Source organism: Neofelis nebulosa, chromosome 9, assembly GCF_028018385.1.
Source record: "Neofelis nebulosa isolate mNeoNeb1 chromosome 9, mNeoNeb1.pri, whole genome shotgun sequence".
NCBI lineage: Eukaryota > Metazoa > Chordata > Mammalia > Carnivora > Felidae > Neofelis > Neofelis nebulosa.
In genome coordinates this window covers 23,308,170-23,333,249 of record NC_080790.1, presented here as the reverse complement: position 1 = coordinate 23,333,249, position 25,080 = coordinate 23,308,170, and the positions used below count along the sequence as shown (strand labels likewise).

The window sequence follows — 25,080 nt, the reverse complement described above, 5'->3', positions numbered from 1 at the left end:
TGGTAAACCATTCTTTCTACAACAAGCTAGGCATCAGTCTCTCCACATGCTAAACCAGCTAGAAAAATGCATGCACACATATTTGTGTGCTTTTCTAAATACATTTTTTAATATCTGTTTTATTTTTGAGAGAGAGAGAGAGGCAGAGAGAGAGAGAGAGGGAGACATAGAATCTGAAGCAGGCTCCAGGCTCTGAGCTGTCCGCACGGAGCTCGACACGGGGCTCACACTCACCAACCATGGGATCGTGACCTGAACCGAAGTCAGTTGCTTGACTGACTGAGCACCCAGGTGCCCCATTTGTGTGCTTTTAAATATGTTTAGTTGATCGGGGGTGGGAGGGAGGGGAGGGTGGGGGATGGGTATTGAGGAGGGCACCTTTTGGGATGAGCACTGGGTGTTGTATGGAAACCAATTTGACAATAAATTTCATATATTGGAAAAAAATATGTTTGCACATATTTTATACACACAAATATAATTAGAATATTATTGTGGTAACAGTTAATTAAAAAGAAAATTGTAAGAGGGTCAGGAAAGCAGGATTTAGTTCTATGACCTTAGGCAAATTACGTAACTTTCTGGGCTACAGGGTGACTTTTGTATATGAGCAAACAGGTCACTTACAGTCCTCAAATTCTATGATTTATGAAAGTAACTTCTTTAAAGGATTGGTAGCACTTGATCTACTGGGAATGTTATCCTAGCTTTTACTTTATCTTACTCTTCTGTCATTTTTAGTGATTTTGTTGTTGTTGTTCTTTTGGTGGGTGTTACAAAATTTAATACCTGGACCTCTGTTTTTCTCTATATATTTTACTGGTTATGATCTCAAGAGATAGTATAGTATAGGTGTTAAAAAAACAACTACCCAACTCTGTGTGTGCCTGGGTGGCTCAATTGGTCAAGTGTCTAGCTCTTGATTTCAGCGCAGGTCATGATCTCATGGTTCGTGGGATCAAGCCCTGCCTTGGGCTCCATGCTGACAGCACAGAGCCTACATGGGATTCTCTCTCTCTCTCTCTCTCTCTCCTCTTTTTCTCCACCTCCTCTGCTCCTTCTCAAAGTAAACAAACAAACACCAACTCTGGAATCAGACTGCCTAGGTTTGAATACTGGTATGCTGCTTGACTAACTGTGTGACCTTAGAGAAATCATTTATTCTCTCTGTGCCTCAATTTCCTCTTCTGGGATTATCTAGCTAGCTGCAAGAACAGTTATGAGAGTTAACACATATGCAGTACTTAGAACAGTGCCTGACAAGTACCCAAAAAGTACTAACATCACTTTCACCATGGATCTCTTATCTACTCTACCAAGCTTTCAACATCACTTATATGTGTTGACTCATACTTTATTCATACCTGTTGACCATTCACTTAATTATCCAAGTATCACCTTAAATTCATATGTGTGATATAAAATTCCTTATTTTCTCAATAAACTAGTTTGTTTCTTTAGCATTCCTTATTTTCATTATGGAACCCATTACTCCTTCTGTTCTACAGATTTGAAACCCTGAAAGTGGACTTTCCCATATAATCTATATCCAACTGGTCAGCAAGTTATGACAATTATAATTTCATAACATTGATTTTTCTTTGGCATCATTATATTCAGCACTAGGTTGATACCTTCCTTTCTGACTTATACCAAGTTTAGCAGTTTTCAGTACCCTGCCTATATTGGGTCTCTGCTGCATATGGTCATTGGATTATTTTGTTTAAAACTCTGTTTATATCACATCTCTGATTTCTAAATTCTAATCTGGAATCAAGTAGTAGCTGATAGATAAATCAGCTATGATGATACTGTGCCATCTAGGCCAGAGTATATAACAAGATCAGAGAAAAGATTCCTTTAGATAAAATTGCTACCCTCCATGATGCATAAAGGGACTGGAATTGGAGTCTAACTCTCATCAGACTGGCATATTCCATAATTTGTGAGCCAATCTAGAAATCAAGCTATCATCAACCTAAATAAATTCCACCTCAGAGGAGCTGCTATCCAAAAAAGTAAACTAACTGTAACTAAGAAGATAATAATATCAGAATGAGTAGGGAAATAGTCTTTACTCTTTTCTGGAAAGGCCTGCATATATTTTTCAATTAAATCATACCTCATCTCTTTCCAAAAAAGGATTATTGGCAGCTGACAAAAACAGCAAATACATTTTTCATTAAACTAGCACCCAAAAGGGAAAAATTTGGCTACAGGAAGAAAATAGAGGGGCACCTGGGTGGCTCAGTCGGTTAGGCGTCCGACTTCAGCTCAGGTCACAATATCGTGGTCCGTGAGTTCGAGCCCCGCGTCGGGCTCTGGGCTGATGGCTCAGAGCCTGGAGCCTGCTTCCGATTCTGTGTCTCCCTCTCTCCCTGACCCTCCCCCGCTCACGCTCTGTCTCTCTGTCTCAAAAATAAATAAACGTTAAAAAAAAATAAAAAAAAAAAAAGAAGAAAATAGATTTGCCAGTAGTAATGAGTAATAGAATTGAGGTAGGTAGAGAGAAAACTTGGCTCTTAGCTTCTTTGCAGCAACTAAGGTTAAAAAAAGAGACAAATTACAAAATTCATACAACCTGGAAGGAGAGAATTAAGTTGACAGTGGTATATATATATAAAGAGTGCCAAGTTTAAGTACTAGCTGGCCCTACCACTTATTAAATAAATGACCATGGACAAGTTACAACCTTTCTAAGCCCCAGTTTCTTCATCAGAAAAATGGACAGAATATACTATTTAGTTCCTGAGATAAAATAACATAATAGATATATGTGTGCCTTTCAAATTAACCAGTATGAGCAGTGGAAGCTAGATGTCAGAGAAAACAGAGCACTGAGAAGTCATTAGATATGAAATCACATCCTGAGTTTACCATTTAATTGATGTATGATCTTGAGTAAACCTCAAACTCCTTGGTCCTCAATTTCATCAGATGTAAAATAAGAATGCTGCAACTCTCACAGGCATTTTTGTGAGGATAAGAAGATAATCTACATATGAAAATATTTATGAATTTATGAAGCACAATGCAAATGTAAAATATTATCATTGTAAGCCAGTTTAGAAGTACTATCATAACTTGGGTTTACTTTAGGGTGAGACTCAAGAAATGAGTTGGCAGTATGTCAATACCAGGCTCTCAATAACAAATGTATAGAATACTTAGCTAAATTTCTAACACCATGTTTTGCACTTTAATGCATCAAACTTCAAGGCAAAGATGATGTAACACTTTTTTACAACAAATCCCCATAATACTGAACTTAAGTGTCTTACTCATTAGGTAGCTATTGAATGAATAGTTAAGAGAACAGGATAAAGTCTACGTAATTTCTTTTCCTATGTACTACAATGATTCAAATGTACCTGGTCGGAACAGCCATAAAAAAGCTTATCTATGTGCCCCTGTTGTAAGAGGCAGTGCTAAGTCAGCAAGTTTTATAGTTTATTGTTTTTCTACTACATGGATAAGAAGGTATGAAAAAGAATCAGAAGCTTTAAATCCCATTCACTCTGTCAGCCAGCACTATTTACTGAGTACCTACTATGTGACATGCACTGTTCTAGGCACTGGAGGTACAATAAGAAAATAAAGACCATACCCTCTTGGAATTTATATTCTAGTAGGGGGAAATCGTATTTGTAAGATAATTAAAACAGAGTATGTTATATGATGGTTAAGTGCTATGGAGGAAACTACGAAAAGAAATACAGAGGGACAGTGGGAAGTAGTACTTGTTATTTCAGCAGCTTTATTGAGCTATATCTCAAAATACCATACAATTTACCCACTTAAAGTGTAGAATGGCTTTCAGTATGTTCAGAGTTGCACAACCATTATTATAGTCAATTTTAGAACATTTTCATTACTCCATAAAAAAAGTAATCACACCCCATTTCTCCTTCCCCTTGGCCTCTGGCAACGACTAAGCTACTTTCTATCTCTTTGGATTTGTCTATTTTGGACAGTTCATTTAATGGAATCATACAATATGTGGTCCTTTGTGACTGGCTTCTTTCGCTTAGCATAATGTTTTCAGGGTTCATCCATGTTGCAGCCTTTATCAGTACTTGATTCCTCTTAATTGCCAAGTAATATATCACTGTATAAATATACTATATGGTTTATCCATCCATTCACTGAAGGACATTTGCGTTTTCATTTTTTGACTATTACAAATAATGCTGCTATGAATACTCATGTACAAGTTATTGTGTGGACATACCTTTCCTTTCTTTTGTATACCCAACTAGAACTGGAACTGCTGGGTTGTATGGTAACCCTGTTTAGTCCTTTGAGGAACTGCTACAGTTTTCCAAAACAACTACATTATTTTACATTCCCAACCAAAGTGTATGAGGGTTCCATTTTCTCCATATCTCTGTCAACACTTGTTATATTTGTCTTTTTCACAATAGCTATCCTCGTGGGTGTGAAGTAATATCTACTTGTGGTTTTGATTTTTCATTTCTCTGATGGCTAATGATGTTGAGCATCTTTCCATGTGGTTTTTGCCCATTTGTAGATCTTCTTTGGAAAAGCCTTTTCAGATCCTTGCCCTTTTAAAAGTTGTCTTTTTATTGTTGAGTTGTAAGAACTCTTTTTATATTCTAGACACAACTCCCTTATTGGACAGAAAATTGGCCAAAATTTTCATCCGCTTTGTGGGCTTCTCACTTTCTTCATCGTGTCTTTCGAAGGATAAAAGTTTTCAATGTCAATGATAATCTCTATTTTCTTTTGTTGCTTGTGCTTTTGAGTTCAAGCTTGTGCTCATATGATCTCTGAGAATCCTAATCCAAGGTAATGAAGATTTACACCTGTGTTTCCTTTTAAGAGTTTTGTAGTTTTTAGCTCTTACATTTCAGTCTTTGATCCATTTTGAATTAGTTTTTATATCTGATATGAAAATTGGGGTCCAAATGCATTCATTTGCATGTAGATATCCACTTGTCCCAGCATCATTTGTTGAAAAGACTATTCTTTCCCCATTGAATTTTCTTGGTACTTTTGTCAAAATTCAATTGAACATAAATATGAAGGTTTATTTCTGGACTCTTCAATTTTATTCCATTCAGGGAGATACTACTTGATGCAGGGTGCTAAGGAAAGGTTTCTCTGAGGTGCTATTTAAGTAGAATCCTAAATGAAGTGAGGAAGTGAAGCACACGGATATCTGGGGGAAAAACATTCCAGGCCAAAAAAAAAAAAAAAAATCCTGAGGTGGGAATGTCCTTGGTGTGTTTGAAGACGAGCAAGGAGGCCAGTGTAGTTGGAGGGAAGAGAGATGAAGAGATGAGAAGAGAGTTGGCAGACCAGGTAGAGCCATGATAAGGGTTTTGCCTTTTACTCTATGTAAGATGGGAAGCCTCTGGAGGCTTTTGAGTAGAGGACCAATGATTTGACTTACTTTCTAAAAGATTTACTCTGGCTGGTGTATGAAAATATACTACAGGAGAGAAAGATTATAAGAGAGACTACTTGGAAGATTATGACAATGACTGAGACATGAGGAGACAATCAAAGTAGGATTTAGTGGTAGAGGTCATGAGAAATGGTAGAATGCTGGACATTTTTTTAAGGTATGAATGTGAGAAAAGTGTAGGGCAACAGTTTTTGGTCTGAACAACTAGAATGATGAAGTTACCATTTATTAAGATGTGGAAGACTATACATAGAAGGAGAAGTTTTGGAGGTCTGTGTAGGGGAATCAGAAACTGGATTGTCAGCATGTTAAGTATGAGGTATTTACTAGATAATGAAATATGAATAGGAAATTTAATATGCACATCTAGAATTAGGGGAGAGATCTGTTGTCAATGTCAAAGTCTTGAGATACTAAACTTTTCTGTAAATCCCATTATACAACTGAGTTTACAGTTATCTAAAACTTTTTAGTCTTTTACACATACACCATTAAGGTACATCATACTCTAGCTCTTTAATAGTCTTATGCCAGCAACTGAAGTAATTCCATCTCCAATTGTGTAAATTAAGTTGTTGCAGTTATAATGCTAGTTGTTCTATCTTAGGAGTGGGTGGGCAATCTGCCATGAGGTGAGCATTGCCTATCCCAGCCTCTTGCCTTTGGTGCCCATTCCATGCTCTTAGCTGAGTGTACCATGGGGCTTAAAGTGTTTACTTTGAAAAAAATCAGAGTGTTCAAGTAAGATCTACTATCATGTCCAAGGATGGCACAGGGGCACCAATTATCCACTCCTGACCTGGGGACATAGAGATAAAACATAGCAATACATGACTCTTTCAATGTCCTCTAATTGGAATGAGTTGTTTAAATCCTTTAATGAGGATCTATTAATTTGGGGGAGGGGAGATAATACACTCAATTTTCCATATTTTTCTGTTGAATTTCATCTTTTTTTTTTTTTTTTTTTTTTGAGAAAGAGTGAGCGAGTGAGCAAGGGGCAGAGAGAGAGGAGAGAGAGAGAGAATCCCATGAAATGCAGAGAAAGAGGGAGAGAGAGTGTGGAGCCCAGAGTAGGGCTTGAGTTCACAAACTGTGAGATCATGACCTGAGCTGAAGTTGGATGTTTAACCAACTGAGCCACCCAGGCACCCCCACTGAATTTAACCTTGAAAAAACTTGGCCTTGCTATTTCAATCTTCTAAGTTATTTCTGAATCCTTTAATTTCCCTCAACATTCAACAATCCTCTTAATTTAATACACAATTATCCATACTTGCTAATACTTTCATCTCATTAATAAATATAATTAACAAGGTTAATTCCAGGCAGAGTTCTGTGACACACCTCCAAAGTCTTGCCTGAAGTTTGACACTAATCCATTAATTAGTTCTTTTGCCTATCATCATTTAACTGGATATAACTTCATTTCATTACAGCATTAACTAATTCACATTTACCAAACTTTACTATTACTGGCCTACAATGATCACTGCCCTCCATTAATTTTCTATTTTAGAATATTTCTTTAGTTTGAAACATTAACTTTTTTCTTTATTGAAAACATAGAACATTAGGTAAAATAACCCATTTTCTAATTTTTAGTGTCTTTCTGTTTGACTTAATAGAATCTGGCATCAAGGAAACTTACTTTATGTATTATTCTATGTGAAAAGAGGTATGATTTTTAACATATTTAAATTTATTTAAATTTTACACCATGTAGTTTGCATTTTAATCTTGGGAACTTGAAATTTCACATACTTTATTTGATGGAAATTATTATTCACCTCCAAATGTTATTAACATATTTTGCAATCTGCACACTGTCCTTTCCCAATATACTGTCATCTTTTAGACTAAAGAAACACACTAAAACAAAAATACTTACTACAGAAGTAGGCTGTTCTGAAAAACAGAAATGACAATTTTTAATTATTGTGGTAAAAAATTAAAATATCAACATTGTAATATACAAGATGTATTCATGGTAACCATCAAGGTTAATAGCCTACCCTTACATATACAAAAAATGTATTAGAAGCACATTTAAAAACAAGACAAGAGAGATTACATAAAGAGAAAACAGATTACATATATAAAGTTTTTTAAAAACCTTACCTCCTCACAGCATCGCCTGCTTACAATAGCCCTATAGTCAATTCTATCCCAGAGTTGGTCCCTTAATTTTAAGAAATTAGGGAACAATTTTCTCCAGTTTTTCCCTAAAGCCCATGGAAAAATTTCATATTTGGATTCTTCTTCATCTTCTTCAACTGTATTAGCCAGATACCTAACAAAAAAGACCAACAACTCAAAAAAGAAATGGGAAAAGGACAAGAACAGGCAGTTCACAAAAAAATATATAAATTACTTACAAACACATAAAGATGTTCAACCTCACTCATAATTAAAAAATGTAGACCAAAAATAGAAATACAGTGAATTTTACCTTGTTGAGTTCTGGATATTTTGTTTGTTTTTTAATGTTTATTTATTTTGAGAGACAGAAGGGGCAGAGAGAGAGGGAGAGAGAGAATCCCAATCAGGCTCAACACTTAGCATGGAGCCCAACATGGGGCTTGATTCCACAACCATGAGATCATGACCTGAGCTGAAATAAGAGTCAGAGCTTAACCAACTGAACCACCCAGGCAACCCAAGTTCTGGATATTTTTGTATTCCTATAAAATTTGAACTTTGTTCCAGGATGCAGTTAAGTTACTTAGGAACAGTCTGATCCTTTCAGGCCTTGCTTTAATGATTTGTTAGGTGGATCTAGAGCAATGTTCAGTCTGGGGTAATTATTCCCCACTAATGAAGCAAGACATTCTTGAGTACTCTACTCAATATTCTGTTAATTATGAGTTTTTTCAGTCTGGCTGGTGGGAACAGGCAAAATTCCCAGCTCTGGGTGAATGTTAGGCACTGTTCCCTCTAATCTTTCCCTACACCCAAGTAGTTTCCTTATATACATATGGAAATCAGTATCCTCCTAAACACATGAGGGGGATCAGGCATGCACAGAAACAGGTACACATGACTCATAATAAAAAGAATCATCAACCAAAATTGACACATTAGAAGTAACAGACATTAAACAGACAAGCACATTAAAACTGTTATATTCACTCCAGATGTTCAAAAAGAACAGGAGACACAAAGTGTACTTCTAGAGATGAAAACTATCTGTACAATGAAAAATACATGGAGTAGGATTAATAGACTAAATACTGCAGAAGAAAAGATTTGTGCACTGAAGACAGCAATATAAACTATCTAAACTGAAACATATAGAAAAAAAGAAACAAAAATAATAGAGCCACCAATGAGCTGTGAGACGACTTCAAGTGGTCTAATGAAGGCGAAACGGAAGTCCCTAACAAGAGTTGGGTGGACAGAAAAAATATTTGAAGAAATAATCGCTGAAAGTTTTTGAAATTTTATGAAAAGTATAAACATACAAAGAAGCTGGATGAACTCCAAAGCACAAAATATAAAGAAAATTACACCAACACACAACATAATCAAATTATTCAGAACAGGTGATAAAGAGAAAATCGTAAAGGCAGTCCAGACAAAAAATGAGACGTTAGATAACACAGAAACAGAGGTAATGACAGAGATTTCCCACTGGAAACAATGAAAGCACCATAGATGATTTTCTAAGAAAAACAAGCAACTTCCAATAAAAAAAGTGTAAAACATGTAAGGGAACAGTGTACCATAAACATAAACAGACCCTGATGTCTGAAGATACTGAAATTAATAGTCCAACACGAAAGAAATAAATCCTAAAAGCAATAAGAAAGGAAGGCAAATGATCCCAAGTGGAAGGTTTGAGATGCAAGAAGGAATAGTAAGCAAAGATATAAATATGTGAGTAAGTCCTTAAACAAATGTTCAGTGTAAAAACAACAATAATGTCTCAAAGTTTTTGGAGGGCTTCATGTAGAACCACAGAATTGCAAAACAAGAGAATATAAGTTGAGAAAGGGGTGACTGGAGTTAAAATGTTTATGGCTCTTGATTAAAAATAACTGGGATAGAGCTTCCTGGTTGGTGAACATGCAGAGATCAAGGGGTGCTGAGGGGTTATGGAAGCTCCATGCCTTTTCCTCATACCTTGCCCTATGCAAATCTTCCATCTGGCTGTTCCTGAGTTATATCCTTTTATAAGAAACCAGTAATCTAGTAAGTTAAAAAAATAGGTAACTAGGATAACTGCTGAAAGGATATAGACTGCATAATTTCCTAAAAAGCAGAGGAATAAAAGGTATCAAAAAATAAAAATTAAAAAGATCTCACAGAAAAAGTGGGACGTAAAGACAACAAGATAGTAAAAAATTCAAATATATAAGCAATAATATAGAATATTATTATTCTGCAGTGAAAATGAATGAACTAGAGATACACATATCAATATAAATGAATCTCAAATCATATTATAAAGCAACAGAAGTTACAGAAGATCAGTGCACATTATTCTTTTACATATAGCTTAAAAACAGGAAAAACCAAACAATATATTATTTAGAGGGTTATATACAGAATAAAGAAAATCAAGAAAATTACTATCTGTGGAAGGGAGGGGGCTCTAACTGGGAAATTGTGCACTGTGAGCCTCTAAGATTCTGGCAATGTTCTATTCTAAAGTTGAGTCATGGGTATATGAGTATTTGTTTTGCTTTTTCTTTAACATAAACATATACACATTCCATATACTCCTTTTATAGATATGTCACATTAGAAAAATTCAAAAGGCACAGAAATGTATAGTATACTTCTATTCATATAATATATACACTGGTTCATGTATAGAAAATTATTTCTAGACAGATACACATGAAATGTTCATTGTTCTTGAGGAAGGATGCCAACGTCTTGAGACACGAATACTTACTTTTAATTGTATACCCACTTATGTCCTTTTAAAAAACTACATGCATATTCAATTTAGTTACATTAATATAAAAATAGCACCTACCTATTACTTTACCTTCCCTTAAAATAACTGTACATATTTTTAAATTATCATAATATAAAAGCACCTCATATGAAACCCATTCAGTTATATGAATCCAATCATGTCCTCTGTGAAATTACATAATTTCTTACTTTAGTATCCTTGATAGTTCTTAGTAAAGGGTAGACAGAAGCCAGAGGTTGGCTCCTTTCACGCTTGTTAACCAAATAAAACAAAATCTATAACATACTATGGTACTATGCTATCAGAACTACATTGTAATTCTACTCTAGATTAACAATTTTTCAGGCTCAATGTTATAAAAATATGTGTATTGTATGCATGTAAGTTGTCTTCTAATTTGAAATAGATTTTCTTGGAGCAGAGTTCATTTCTTTTGTATAATAGCTAATTATGCTTATCCAAATAAAGAATTAAGAACAACCACACGTTAAAGGATGCAAAAAAACAATTTAGATACATGTTCCTTCCCTTTAAGCAGCCTATAGTCAAGTAGAAGAAGTAACTAAGTACGAAACAAATAACTGTACAAGAGAATATGGAATAATGACAACAAAAGTCCTGAGTGTTGTAAGAACATATAGGAAGGAAAAGAACTTGAGTTAGAACTGTGGCTAACTGGGACATTTGGGTGACTCAGTCAGTTACACATCTGACTCTTGATTTCAGCTCAGGTCAAGATCTCAGGAACTGTGAGACCAAGCCCTGCATCAGGCCCTGTGTTGCACTTCATGCTGTAAGTGTGGAGCCTGCTTGGGATTCTCCCTCTACCTCTCAAAATAAATAAATAAACTTAAAAAAAAAAAAAAAAGAACTGTCGCTAAGAAAATATTTACTGAGAATTGAGTCAGGATATATAAAAAAGTATGATTAGATATAAAATGGAAATTATAATCCATGTTATACAGACTACTACACGGTAAACTCGTGCTGCTTTACTTTACTGGTAATGACATTACCAAAATGTCAAACAAATCCAATTTCAGGCATTTGTAAGAATTAAAAAGAAAGCTTCTTTTGGTTTGTTTTTAATTTGCAGGTAGAAAAAACTACAAAATAGATATTGTATCAACACAGAGGTATAATATAATACTAAGGAGACATGTTAACAGCAATGTAGCTTAGTGGTTAATCACTAAATTTGGCCACGGGCAAGTCACACCTGACTGTGCACCCCAGCCCTGCCACTTACTAACTTTTGTGAGACTTGGAAGTACTTCCCTTCCTAAGTCTCAATTTCCCCATATGTAGAATGAAGAGAATTTAATAATGTATCTCACAGAGAAGATTCAAGGAGCTTATAAAAAAACAATTTTTGTGGTGTCCTGCACATAACACTCAGTATTAGTTAGTACTATTATATTCCCACAGTTTATCAATCATCACTAAATTTTATAAGGTTCATTATCCCTTATGCATGGGGAAATATGTCTTCTAAATACAAGGAGAGATCAGTTTCTTCTAGTCCTATTTCTTGAATCACACTTTGAGTCTGAATTAAATAGACTTTGAGTAAAAACTCACTCATCAGTGCAAACAGTTGTTGAGGTATTCAACTTAAGTATTTTTTATTTTTGTTCCCTAATTAAGTACTTAAAATTATATTCATACATTCCCAACTGCAGTATTATATCCAGGTACTAGGTATAAAAAGTTTTGAGATTGAGATACATTTTCTTAAACATTGCTTCCAGTATAATTCTGACCTATAGGCTGGAAAGCCATGTTATTAAAACCATTTAACAGAAATGGTTAGTATCAAAGCTAGTATGAACGATCCAATATAAAGTCAATAGAAGAATAGAAGAATTGGAAAAAACAGCTATATTCCTTGGTCAAAGTTCAGTGTGTTAAGTCAAAGAGTCAGTGGTTACTAAAGAAAGGTGTCAGATATGAATAACTGCTTTTTTTAAAACGTTTTTTGATGTTTACTTTTGAAAGAGAGAGAGAGGCAGACAGAGCACGAGTGGGGGAGGGGCAGAGAGAGAGGGAGACAGAGAATCCGAAGCAGGCTTCAGGCTCCAAGCTGTCAACACAGAGGCACCCAGGCACCCCAGATATGAACAACTTCTAGGTTACAGACAAAAATCTATAATTAGTATGTCTGTAGCATTTTCCACAAGTTGTTTCATGTAAAAGGAAAATGATGATGACTTTAAGTTTATTTTGAGAGAGAGAGCATGTGCATGTGCATGAGTGGGGTAGGGGCAGAGAGAGAGAGGGAGAGAGAATCCCAAGCAGGCTCCACACTATGTGGTGGAGCCCAACAGGGAGCTCGATCCCACAAACCATAAGATCATCTGCAAGATCATGATCTGAACTGAAAACAAGAGTCAGACGCTTAACTGACTGAACCACACAGGTGCCCCAATGACGATGATTTTTGCTATAAATTTACTGGAAATTTCAAACCGAATATTCTGGATTTTAAAACATATCTGAGTCAAAAGAGGAGACTTTGGGATAATTTATATGGAGCACTCTGAAATATGTAAAAGATACAATACAAACCCAAGTGGAATACTGAAAAATAAACCTTACACATATGGCAGGATAAGATCAGTGAAAAGAACATAAAAATATTCTATTAAAGTAAAAAAATATATAACTTCTATATATAAAGCCTATTCAAGGATATACATCAGGTTTTTAAAAGCCTCTGTTTTATTTTTTTATGGGTTGCAATGTTAACTTCATTTACTTATTTTTTTAAGTAAGCTCATACCCAATGTGAGGCCAGAACTTACAACACAGAGATCAAGAGTCGCAAGTTCTACCTAATGAGCCAGCCAAGTGTCCCAAAACAGACTGTTTTAAATAAGTTATCATATATATTATAAATAAGGACCACAAAAATCACTTAGTAGAAAGCATACTTACAGAGCAATAAAGAAATTTATCCTGGTATGCTCATTTATGGTAAATTTAGCTCTCTTGAAATAAACAAATGTCATAGCCAAAAGATACTATAGGGAAAAAAGTAAAAGTTAATATTAATGTTTTACGTTCATACGTAAAACTGCTTTAAGATAGTTATCTTTAAGATGAATAATAAGCTAAAAACAATAAAGCATTATCTATCTTTATTACAGAATTACCTATTTATTTGGGTCCTTATTTTCTGGCTTCCTGTAATCCATGTGAATGGTAAGAAATAGTTCTGAACTATTTATCATGATTAATATTAGGAAGAACTCCTAAATTTTATTATTGCCAATATTTTTTGAACCAAAACCCTAATTTTTTTCTATCTTAAATTTCAAATACATAGAGAAGTTGAAATAATAATAAAACAAATAACCATACATCCTTCACCTAGATTCATCAATTGTTAGTGTGTTGCCACATTGGCTTGACATATGTATCTATACAAAAATTTTTTCCTGACTCCTTCCAGTTAATTGCAGACACCTATACTCATTTTCCATTCATTCATTCATTCATTCATTCATTGTGGGGGGGATTTTTAAATTGAGGTATAATTGACACAGATGTATATACTTAAAGTTTACAATGTGATGATTTGTTATATACATTGTGAAGTGAATAGCAAAAACAGGTTAATCAACATATCCTTCACCTCACATAATTATCTTTTTTCCCTTTTTGTTAAGAACACTTAGGGTCTACTCTCTTAGCAATTTCACATACTCACTTTTAAAAATAACCTCAAATCAGAAATCAGAATAATTCATTCTAATGGCTCCATTTTCTTCAGAAAAAAAGTGTTTTAAATGTGTTATTAGAAAGACGTATCTTAGCCTGTGATGGTTTAAGAGTAGTGGACAGAAGGGATTTCTGAAAAATCCTATTCTGAGGCTTAACCATACCTAAAACCTTGATAGTTACTTTGGCTGCGCAGTATGTTTAATTGGATGCTCTTTGTTTTCTAGTTCTGTGCCAAAGGGGTGAAAATGGCTGCAAAGGTCCTAAAGTTCAAGTTGCACATGCTACCCATGGGCAAACAGGCGCTAAAGGGAGTTGGCTGGAAATTGAGGAGGTGGACTTGAGTCTCAGTCATGTTTGGAGCAACGATTTATTTTGGTTACTGGCCACTATCCTGGATGGCTTGCTTGGGGTGTTGATTTTGAAGAACTTTTTATATAAAGGTGTGAAGAGTTAGTGGCTCACGAGGCCCGGAATGAGGAGTTTTAAGCCAAGGCAGACTGTCAACCTGAACATTAAGAGGGCATTTGTGAGGGCAGCAATCCAGTTAGGAGCGCAGCTTGCTAGTTGAAAGCACCTGGATGGATGCCCACAGGATAGAAGATCAAGCTTTTCAATATCAATAAATTTTTATAAACCAAAAAAGAAAAAAAAAAAAAAAAGAAAGAAAGACGTATCTTTCCTGGTATTAGGGCATTGTCCAGGTTCTATATGTTAAAACTAAAAACAATTAAAGTACTGATGTATTAGATTCTCTCTCATAAAATGCCTTTTTATCCTACCTTCACAGGATTGACTACAAAGGTGACTCCAAGTTTTCAAGATAACTTTCACTAGAGAACTCTTAAATACGGTATGCATGGTCAGTTACTTTAAAAGCACTGCCCCCTGCTGTCCAGCAACTTTAATTACTGTAATGCATTTAAAACTGTAAAGTAGGGAACTTACAACTCCACATGCACATTATTACACAGCTATTTTATATGAAAGCATTAATATTAATTTTTAGAAGTGTTAGAAAAATTGTTATTATGTTTAAAAAGATCTCATCTTTTAGAAATACATCTTGAAATATTCATGGATAAAATAGTCTAGTTTTGGGAAGAAGGATTAGAAGAAACAAGCAGCCATGAGCTGATGATTACTGTAGCTCCATGATAGGCACATAGAGGTTTTTTAATTCTATTTTCTCTACCTCAAGGTATACATGTTTGAAATTTTCCAAAATTAAATTTCCAAAATTAGAGATTAAAAAGACAAACTTCAATTTTATCTGTGTTATCTTAAGCTTGAAATAAAAAAGTTCACATCAATATTAACTTAATGTATATTTAATCATAAGCCAGGCTTCCATTCATACCTTTCCCACATTAAATGGGACATTAAATTTAAGTGTGAAATGAGGTCATGCTGAATTTTCTGATATGACTACCTGGTCTAAGATACCATTTATAAAGCTGAGATCATAACTGTTCTGCTAAATCTAAAGAGTACAGAAATATGGTCCCTAGTATGTAAGTCAGCATCATGACGATCTTTTAGAAAAACAGATTCCGAAATAAAAAACACAAGTACCTAATTTTATCTATAAAATTATTGGGATTTGTTTTACCTATAAAATATTAACTGTATCACAGACTGCCTTAGTGAAATTAATCTCAGAATATTCAGTAATTCAGAATTACTCCATAGCCTGATAAGAGGTGATAATTCTGATCAAAACATGTTAAGTCTATACTGATTCTTGTTTTCAATCAGATAACAGACTTAAGGTCACTTAAATATAATTAATAATATTCTGCAATTCCTCAAGTATAAAATGAGTCTATGATGTATGCTAATTTCAAAAATTAATGCATAAGGATTACCCTTAGAAGGAGCAATGCAGGCCAGTCCTTTTCCTAACAATAAATAGGATAGAAAATTCTTATAAGGTTTTGTTAAAGTTCTGACAGTTTAGTAACATAATAATTACATCTTTACCAAATTTACCTTGTCTGCAATTTTACAGCAGCAGTCCATCCACAAGAAATCTTGAATTAAATCGTCATCTAGAACAAAAGATAGCTATGACTTGTCTTTTAAAAACAGAATGTTTCCTTTTGAAGAATTAATTTCAAGATAGGGGATTATAAATGATGCTTAGAAATCAAACAAAAATGCCTGGACAAGTACTGTCTACAATGTAATTTTCACTTCTTTGGTGCATTTACCATTGCAAGCACTGTACAAAAAGTTACGGCTTTTACTCTTGGGTTTCCCATCTGATTTGCTCAGGCCAAAGAGGGTATGGTAGAAATGTTTGGTTTCCTGACTATCCCAATAGCTCTTTGAGAAAGATGTCTTGGGTGACTGTAGATTAGCTCTTTATTACTTTCAAAAATCAATCTTTACTGGTAGAAATGGAGTCTGATAAAAGATAACTCAGTCTTTAAGAAATAATGACTAAATGAATATTACTGATTTTCAAAATGTTTTTACTCTTTCTACTACTTTCCCCTGTTAGGTCTCAGGGTATTTTCAGTTTTGAATTCTTCTTTTCACCTATTTATCTCTGTCCAATTATCTATTATCCAAATAATAATGAAAATGTCTATATAAAGATTCATAATTTATTAGCTATTTATAATTAACACTTAATTCTGGAAAAACTGAGTATTATGACAAAGATTAACAAAAATACTTTTAAAATATGCAAAAAGTAGGTCAAAAGCACTTACTTCAATTTTAAAAGGTCAAAATATATAGTCCCCAAATATATAAGTAGTTGTCTGAATACAATCTGAGAAAATCTGCTTTTTCCATTCTCCCCTTCATTTTAAGTTACATAACAAACAAAACATACTTCTTTATACTAATTTTTACATCCTAGAAATATCAATATGGTCAAATACATGGAAAATTCCAAGAATAAGTACACATTTTCTTAGAATTAATTTCTGCCTTGTTAATTCCATTTTTTAAAAAGAACTCTACACCCAACATGGGGTTCTAACACACAACCCCAAGATCAAGAGTCTCATGCTCTACTGACTGAGCCATCCAGGCATCCAGCTATTTCTTAAATTACTTATGGTAGAACCAGGTATTTTCTATTTCTCAGGATCAGCTATGAATAATAGAAAAGTTTGTTGGTAATAGTTTTGCACTAGTCTTAATAAAGAGAAGGGGGAACTTATAGTAAGAGTATTATACTTACACTACTTACATTTTTTTTTTTTAGCTCATCTTCTGATTTTACTTTTCTTTAAATCTTAACCAGCCTTTTCTTTCTTTCTTTCTTTCTTTCTTTCTTTCTTTCTTTCTTTCTTTCTTTCTTTCTTTCTTTCTTTTTATTTATTTTAAGAGAGAGAGAAAGTGCGAGTAGGAGAGGAGCAGAGAGAGGGAGAGAGAGAGAATCCTAAGCAGGCTCTACACTGTCAGTGCAGAACCTGATACAGGGCTCGAACTCACAAACCATGAGATCTTGACCGGAGCCGAAGTTGGACCCTTACCAACTTAGCCACCCTGCCTGACTCTGTCTCTCTTCCTTCCTTCCTTTTCTCCTCATCCCTTCCTTCCTTTCCTCCTCCTCCGCCTCCTTCTTCTCTTTCTCCTCCTTCTTCTCCTTCTCCTCCTCCTTCTTCTTCTTCTCCTTCTCCTCCTCCTCCTTCTTCTCCTTCTCCTCCTCCTCCTTCTTCTCCTTCTCCTCCTTTTTTCATATATATATATTTTTAAGATTTTTGTCTTCTGAGCAGGGCAAACACTATTGTCCCCAACTGACTTCTGCCTGTTACCTGGATCTAAGAGACTGTGGTACCTACATGACTTGATTCACTCCTACAGATATTTACCAGAATCCATCTATCCTACCCTTTAGTCTAATCTACCTTACTACCTTACCTTAAAAAAAAAAATTCGTCCCTTCCTTGGCTACTAGAATATAAAAAAGTTTCTTGTTTTAAGAAATTTGTCAGCAAAGTAGCATTGTCTCATGATCTGAACAGATAAATTTAAACTCATTTCATGAGCATGATGATAAAGCATATTTTTTTTTTAATTTAAAAAAAAAATTTTTTTTTAACCTTTATTTATTTTTGAGACAGAGAGAGACAGAGCATGAATGGGGGAGGGTCAGAGAGAGGGAGATACAGAATCCGAAACAGGCTCCAGGCTCCGAGCTGTCAGCACAGAGCCTGACGCGGGGCTTGAACTCACAGACCGCGAGATCATGACCTGAGCCGAAGTCGGACGCTTAACTGACTGAGCCACCCAGGCGCACCGATAAAGCATAATTTTTACAAATATTCCCCTGGGACCCCTGGGTGGATCAGTTGGTTAAGTGTCCAACTCAATTTTGGCTCAGGTCATGATCTTATGGTTCCTGAGTTTGAGCCCTGCATCAGGCTCTGTGCTGACAGTGCAGAACCTGCTTGGGATTCTCTCTCTGCCCCTTCCCCACTCACACTGTCTCTCTCTTTCTCAAAATAAATAAATAAGCTTTAAAAAACAAACAAGCAAACAAACAAAAAACCCCACAATATTCCCCATATGTGGGGCACCTGGCTGGCTCAGTAGGAAGAGCATGAGACTCTTGATCTGGGGGTCATGAGCTGGAGCCCCACACTGGGTGTAGAGATTACTTAAATAAAAATAAAATATTAAAAAATAATTCCTGGGGTGCCTGGGTAGCTCAGTCAGTTAAGCATCCAACTCTTGATTTTGCCTCAGGTCATGATCTCAGAGTCATGGAATCAAGCTCCACTAAGCAAGGAGCACAGAGCCTGCTTAAGATTCTCTCTCTCCCTCTCCCTCTGTCACTTCCCCATGTGCACATGTGCTCTTTTTCTCTCTCTCTCTCTCTCAAAGAAAAAAAAATCCCTACATATAATACTGAAACTTCTCGAGGTTGGCCAACCTTCCCAGTTTGCTCAGTTTCAGCACTGAAAATCCTGGGAAACACCTCAGGCCCAGTCAAACTGGGCTGGTTGGCTCACCTGAGACTTTATGTAGTATTTTACTTAGGTCACACAAAACTCATGCTATGAACTTGAATTGCTCAGAATTCACATTTGACACTTGGATTTAAGTAGTCTAGAAGCAAGATGAATCTGAACTTCAAATCCAAAAGCAATCCAAAACAACAAAAATCCAACATTAAAAAAAAAAAAAAAAGACAAACCCTAAGTAAAACAAAAACAAATTGATTGGAGACAGAAAATCTGACATAGAAAATAACAACATCTTCTTTGATTATTATGAAAATAATAAAGTAGATCTTTAGATTCTCTCATTTTTAAGTACCTTACAATTACTGCTATTACAACATTTTAAACGTACCAAATAATTTAAAGAAAGCAGTCATTTCCTGTCGCTGTATAACTAGACAGGGTCCTTTGGGGCGTTTAGACTTGTTGCTATTATGTGCATTTTTTTCAGATGCTGGCCAACTATCTTTAAAAATAGGACGCTTCAGATTAATGGGTTTTTTAGGCTGATGTGATCTATTTGACCCTGATTTTACATGAACAGTGACAGTAGGCGGTGTCTCACAACACAGCTGATTATGTCTCATTTTGGTTTCCCAAGATTCCTGTAAAAATAAAACATAATAATTTACCACACTCTTGTTCATTTCTATATAAAAACAACTAATCAGATGACATTACCAGATGCAGTCATATAAAATGTTATTGAACTTGCTACTAAAATATTATTTGTGATAGTAACTCACATAAGAAATTGTTTTTATCATTCATTGCTAAGAAATGCTATGATTCCTTTGGGTAACTGATACACCTTCTTTTCTCAGTAAGATCCTGTATACCATTTTGCTTTGACTACTAGGGAACCCAAAACCAAATTTGAAAGTTAATTAGAGAAACTATGCTGCACTTATAATCTATTTGTGGTATTCTTTTTTCCTAAAGTTTTAAATTCTGCTTATACTGACATACTTTTATCATATAGTTATTATATGACACTTCAAACTTTTTATAGAACAAGGCAAGCTATTTCCAGAAATAAATTATTATCATATCAAATCTTACATTGAAAGTAATCCACCTCCCCACACAAAATATTTTTGTACTGGTAATTCTTTGATATGCTACAAAAATCACTTATTCAACAAGCATTTACTGGTATTTATTGAAAAGTTAAAAACAATTCTAGCAAAGAAATGTAGGGTATACGTGAGGGATTCTCATAAATTGATCACTCTAATTTTTAAATTTGTGAGTGTATGACTTAGTGGTTAAATGAGCCATTGCTTTAGGGAAGAAAGATGGGCTTATCACTGTTTCGCTAAAATAAAATAACTCTTAAAAAACAGAATCCTTATTGAAATGACTACAGCATTTTTCTCTATCATAACCACAAACTGTTAATTTGAGTGATTGATTTTAAGTGTATATGAATGTACAGTGTTATAATAAAATTAGAAACAAAGTTAATTCATCAATATTTAACAATATGCATAATCACTACCATGTTTGGTGGTAATTAGTTCACACAATTATTACTACAGTTTGTATTACTTTTGTAATACCTTTTTTATACGGTGGTAGGAAATGGACATATGCATAGGCAAAGCAGGAAACTACTCTGAGATCCTAATGAGAACTTCTGAACCCATAACTCACAGTGACCCAAGCATGGCAATCCATAACTCACAGTGACCCAGGCAGCCATGCCTCCCTTGGTGTTCAAGGAGTTAGGTACAGATTCTCCTTCCTGACCCTCAGAAACTTCCCTGCTGAAGGAAGGAATGGAAAATAAGATTGGATATAGTAGGGCTAGATCAGCAATGTCCACTGTAATGTGAGCCACATTTGTAATTTTATATTTTTAAAGCCACATTAAAGAAGTACTAACAAGCAAATGAATCTTCGTAATATGTTTTATGTAATCTGGTATACCCAAAATATCATTTTAGTGTATAATCAACATAAAAATTAATGAGATATTTTACATACTTTATTTTTCATACTGAGTCTTTGAAATCTGCTGTGTATTTTACACTTGTAGTAGGTCTCAATTCAGATGCTAAATTTCCAATAGTGACAGTGAAAAGTAGTCCTACCAATACAGTAAAGTAGTGTGTAAGGGAAAAATATTTTACACTCCTTCAGTACTTAATTTTAAATTAAAATAAAAAATTTTCAGTTGCACCATCCACATTTCAAGTGCCCAACAGCCACATGTAGCTAGCAGCTATCATATTAGACAGCAGAGGGCTAGATTATGAAAAACTAAGCAGAGGAAATTATATTCAATTGATTCTATAATTGCTCTCCTCCCTCTGTTTCACTTCCCTCCCATCCGCTCATCTTTCTTCTCATATCTAAGGTCCAACCAAATTTAAGGCAATTATGGAGTTGGGGGTGGGTGCTACAAACTCCATAGAAAAAGGAATGGGTGATAAATTGAAACTTGAGACTTCAGAACTTTCTGCTCTTTCCTACCCACCTCGTCTGGGAGACAGCTGGAGGTCTCATCTGCATCTTTTTTTTTTTTCCCCCGAAGTAAGAGCAGCCTTACAATCTAGATGGAAAAAATTAAAGTCAGGCTTCTCAAACTGGGAGCTAGGCTTGGGGGTGGAATGTGCCAGAATATAGAATAACTATGGCATATCTCCCAGAAGGTAAGTTTTACTCAATGTTAGGTAACTTTAAAAGTGTTGTTATACTAAGATAACCACGGACATATCATGAAGCCAGAAGGCAAATTTTGTCAATCAAATAGATAAATATGTTCATAGTATAGCTTTACACTATTCCGTTAAATTCTATATATGTGTTGGGATACTTCATATGAAATTTGAGGAAATAGAGAAAGAACTGTGAAATTCCCCAGAGATTCATTGAAGTTAATCAGCAAACACTGGCAGAAAAGTTATGGAGACACTAAGGAGAGAAGCGATCAATGCTACATTCTTACTCATATTCCAACTTGAGGTAGTTTTAAATTATGCTCTTCATTTAGATATACTGAAAATAGAGTTCTCATGGAAGCAAGAGGAAAAGAATGCAAGGCAACTAAAAATATGAGAAAGGGTAAGAGACAGGGAAGAAGGAAGGAACCAGAAGAAACTACACTCAAATGGTAAAACCCTGTAGTGGGTTTTTATGTGGACTCCACCAATCTGAAAAAAAATTGTACTAGAATTCACACTTGAATAGGATGTCTGGGGTTTTTTCCCCCCTTTGGTAAATATACCACAGCTAATTTATAGGTATCTAAAATAATTTGTTTTCTCTGGGGGTAATATAAAGAGTGTTAGGGTGTGGTGCACAGAATCATACGACAGAATCAGTATTGGGAGACTCAGCTGCCTATATGAAAAATCTAATAGCAACATCTGATGGCGATTCAGGGCAGGCAGGGAAACCTTAACTTCCTTATAATTGCAGCCTTACACTGAACACTTAATATGTGCCAGGCACTGTGCGAAAAGTTTCACATGCATTATCTCATTTAATCCTCAGAACATTTCTATAAAATGGGTATTATTTTATCCTTATTTTCTAGATGAGAAATTTGAGGCTTGGGGAAGAAGAAATTTGCCCATGGTCACATAATTAACGAGTGATAAACCTAGGATTTGAATCCAGGAACGTCTGACACCAAAGGCCCATATCCTTTAACCACCAAAGAAGTGTTTTCAAAATTAAATGAAATCATGTGTAAAACATCATGGTATGCAGCCCGATATTACTTACTGTCACCCTGCCAGGAAAACAAACCCAGCTTATAAGCTTACACTTTATAAAAATTTAAGTCAAGCATTTGCATTGTCAATATGCAAAATAAATTGTGACTTAGTGGTTAAATATTAGCCATTGCTTTAGGGAAGAAAGATGGGCTTATCACCGTTTTGCTAAAATAAAATAACTCTTAAAAAACAGAATCCTTATGGAGATAACCACAGCATTTTTTCTCCATCATAACCACACACTGTAAACTGTTAAAAAAAAAAAAAAAACAACAACACAGCAAATTTAAGAAAAAAAAATTCTTGGCAAAACTGCTGGAAGCTTTGCTGGGGCTATTATCACAACTCCATAATGTTGATTTTTAAATATGGGTTTGTTTTTTTTTTTCTAATTTAACATCTAAATGGCTATTGAATACTTTTGGCCTCAGCCAAGTGCTAGGTGCTACAGCACTTGTAAAATTGCACAGCAGAGCTGTTTCAAGAAGAAGTTCAAGTCTGATTAGAAATCCACGCAATTATGGGGCGCCTGGGTGGCGCAGTCGGTTAAGCGTCCGACTTCAGCCAGGTCACGATCTCGCGGTCCGTGAGTTCGAGCCCCGCGTCAGGCTCTGGGCTGATGGCTCGGAGCCTGGAGCCTGTTTCCAATTCTGTTCTCCCTCTCTCTCTGCCCCTCTCCCGTTCATGCTCTGTCTCTCTCTGTCCCAAAATAAATTAAAAAATGTTAAAAAAAAAAAAAAAAAAAGAAATCCACGCAATTAGGTGGAGAAAACCAGACACTTTCATGATGAGGTGGTCGGAATAAATGGAAGCTGGGCTGGACAGAAGCGTAGGAGTGAGTTGTGGCCGCACTCCTGGGAGCACCACTCCTGGGAGCACCCATTTCCTCCTTCCGGATGTTAAGAGACGAGACACACCTAGGTGCTCTTAGATCCTGGTACACAGAAGCATTCAGTAAAAATTACGTATTCTATTCTTAGACGTTGTTCATAATACATATTTAGGACGGTTCATGAGCGAAGGAAGTATACGGATCTGCCGAGCGTAGTGCTGAATCCGTGGCCCAAACTCACTACACGGCAGCAGCATTACTGCGTCTTTTTTGCAGGGAGGCGTGTCTTTCGAAGGAAGAAGAGTCAGACGGTGCCCGGAGAGCCACATTTCACCTCCGGCGATATAACTGAAATGTTAAGATGGTACTGGTAACAGAGACCAGAGGTATTTTTAAACGTGCATGTGTTCGAGAACAACATTTGTTAAACAAGCGGGACCTCGGTTTTCACATAGCATGGGGTTTATCCGTGTCGAAGTGTTCAATTCCTTCAAAAGGTTCTTTAAAAAAATAAATAAATAAATAAAAAATCGAAGCCCGCTGGCCCCCAGCCGTGCCGACGGGTAAGAAACCTGCGGCTGGAAACTGTGGGAGGTGGCTCGGGGCCAGGGCACGGACGGACAGCGGCTGCGACCCCACGGCTCCTGGAAGAGGACGCGCTGACGGGGACCCAAGGGGACCGGGGAGGGCTCCTCCCCAGAGGATCACGACCGGCGGCGGGCGGCGTCCCCCGGGGCCTCTCCTCCCCGCGAGCGCGCCAGGGAAGGGCCCGCCGGCGACACGGAGGAGCGCGACGCCGCTCCGCGGTCCCCACAGAGCGACCGAGTAAGGGGCAGCCTCGCGGACTCCGACCTCGTACGCCCCCCGCCCGAGCCCAGGCCCGAGGCGCCGGGAGGATGTGCTCCCGTCGCGGCGAGGACACCTGAGGAGACTCGCGGGCCGAAGCGTGTGGGGGAAGGGGGCCGGGACGCCGTCCCATCCTCACACCCGGTGGGCGGCGGGGCCGGGGGCGAGAGGGATGGAAGGACCCGGCGCAGCCGAAACTGGAGGGTGGCCGGCGAGGCCCGAAGCCGGAGCGCGAGCGGAAGATACCTGCCAAAACCTGGGGGCTGGGCGCCGGACAGCCTCCCTCCGCACGCTTCGAGGCCTCAGGCGGTTGCTCGCCACTCGCTCCGCAGCGGCACTACCCGCTCAGAGGCCTCCCGCCAACCGCGAGCGAGGCCGGCGCGGGCCAATCAGCGCACACAGCCGCCGCCGGGGGCGGGGCCAGGTTGCGCGCGCCGCGCCCCCGACTCTAGCTGGGGTGTTCCAGCTCGAGCTCCCGCTGCGCCTGCCCGCAGCCCCGCCAGCCTTCTACCAGGCCTTGCTAACCCTCGGGGCTGGACCCTGGCAGAAGCGACCACCCTCCCAGATCTCTTCTGGCCTCCGAATAGATCCCCTTTCCCTTGGACGCTCATTGAAGTCTGACT

The 25,080-nt window shown here is 36.8% G+C and overlaps 1 protein-coding gene and 1 non-coding gene across 7 annotated transcripts in view; one reads left to right on the top strand and one right to left on the bottom strand.

Annotated features, from left to right (window-relative positions):
- SPDYA (speedy/RINGO cell cycle regulator family member A) overlaps window positions 1–24,816 on the bottom strand; it is a 38,501-nt gene extending 13,685 nt beyond the window's left edge. For 2 of the 6 annotated variants that reach the window (XM_058682917.1, XM_058682923.1), the window contains exons 1-5: window positions 20,739–21,527; window positions 19,404–19,656; window positions 16,077–16,135; window positions 13,299–13,384; window positions 7,553–7,724 (exon numbers count right to left, since the gene is read on the bottom strand). In XM_058682917.1, coding sequence (XP_058538900.1) covers window positions 7,553–7,724; window positions 13,299–13,384; window positions 16,077–16,135; window positions 19,404–19,656; window positions 20,739–20,756 — 588 coding nt within the window. In that variant the 5' untranslated portion in view covers window positions 20,757–21,527. The other 4 variants (XM_058682919.1, XM_058682918.1, XM_058682921.1 and 1 more) reach the window with 4 other exon arrangements.
- LOC131486470 (small nucleolar RNA SNORD75) lies at window positions 14,178–14,239 on the top strand. Its single transcript, XR_009249370.1, has one exon. It is a non-coding gene; the product is annotated as a small nucleolar RNA SNORD75 (small nucleolar RNA).
- Window positions 24,817–25,080: the final 264 nt, after the last annotated feature.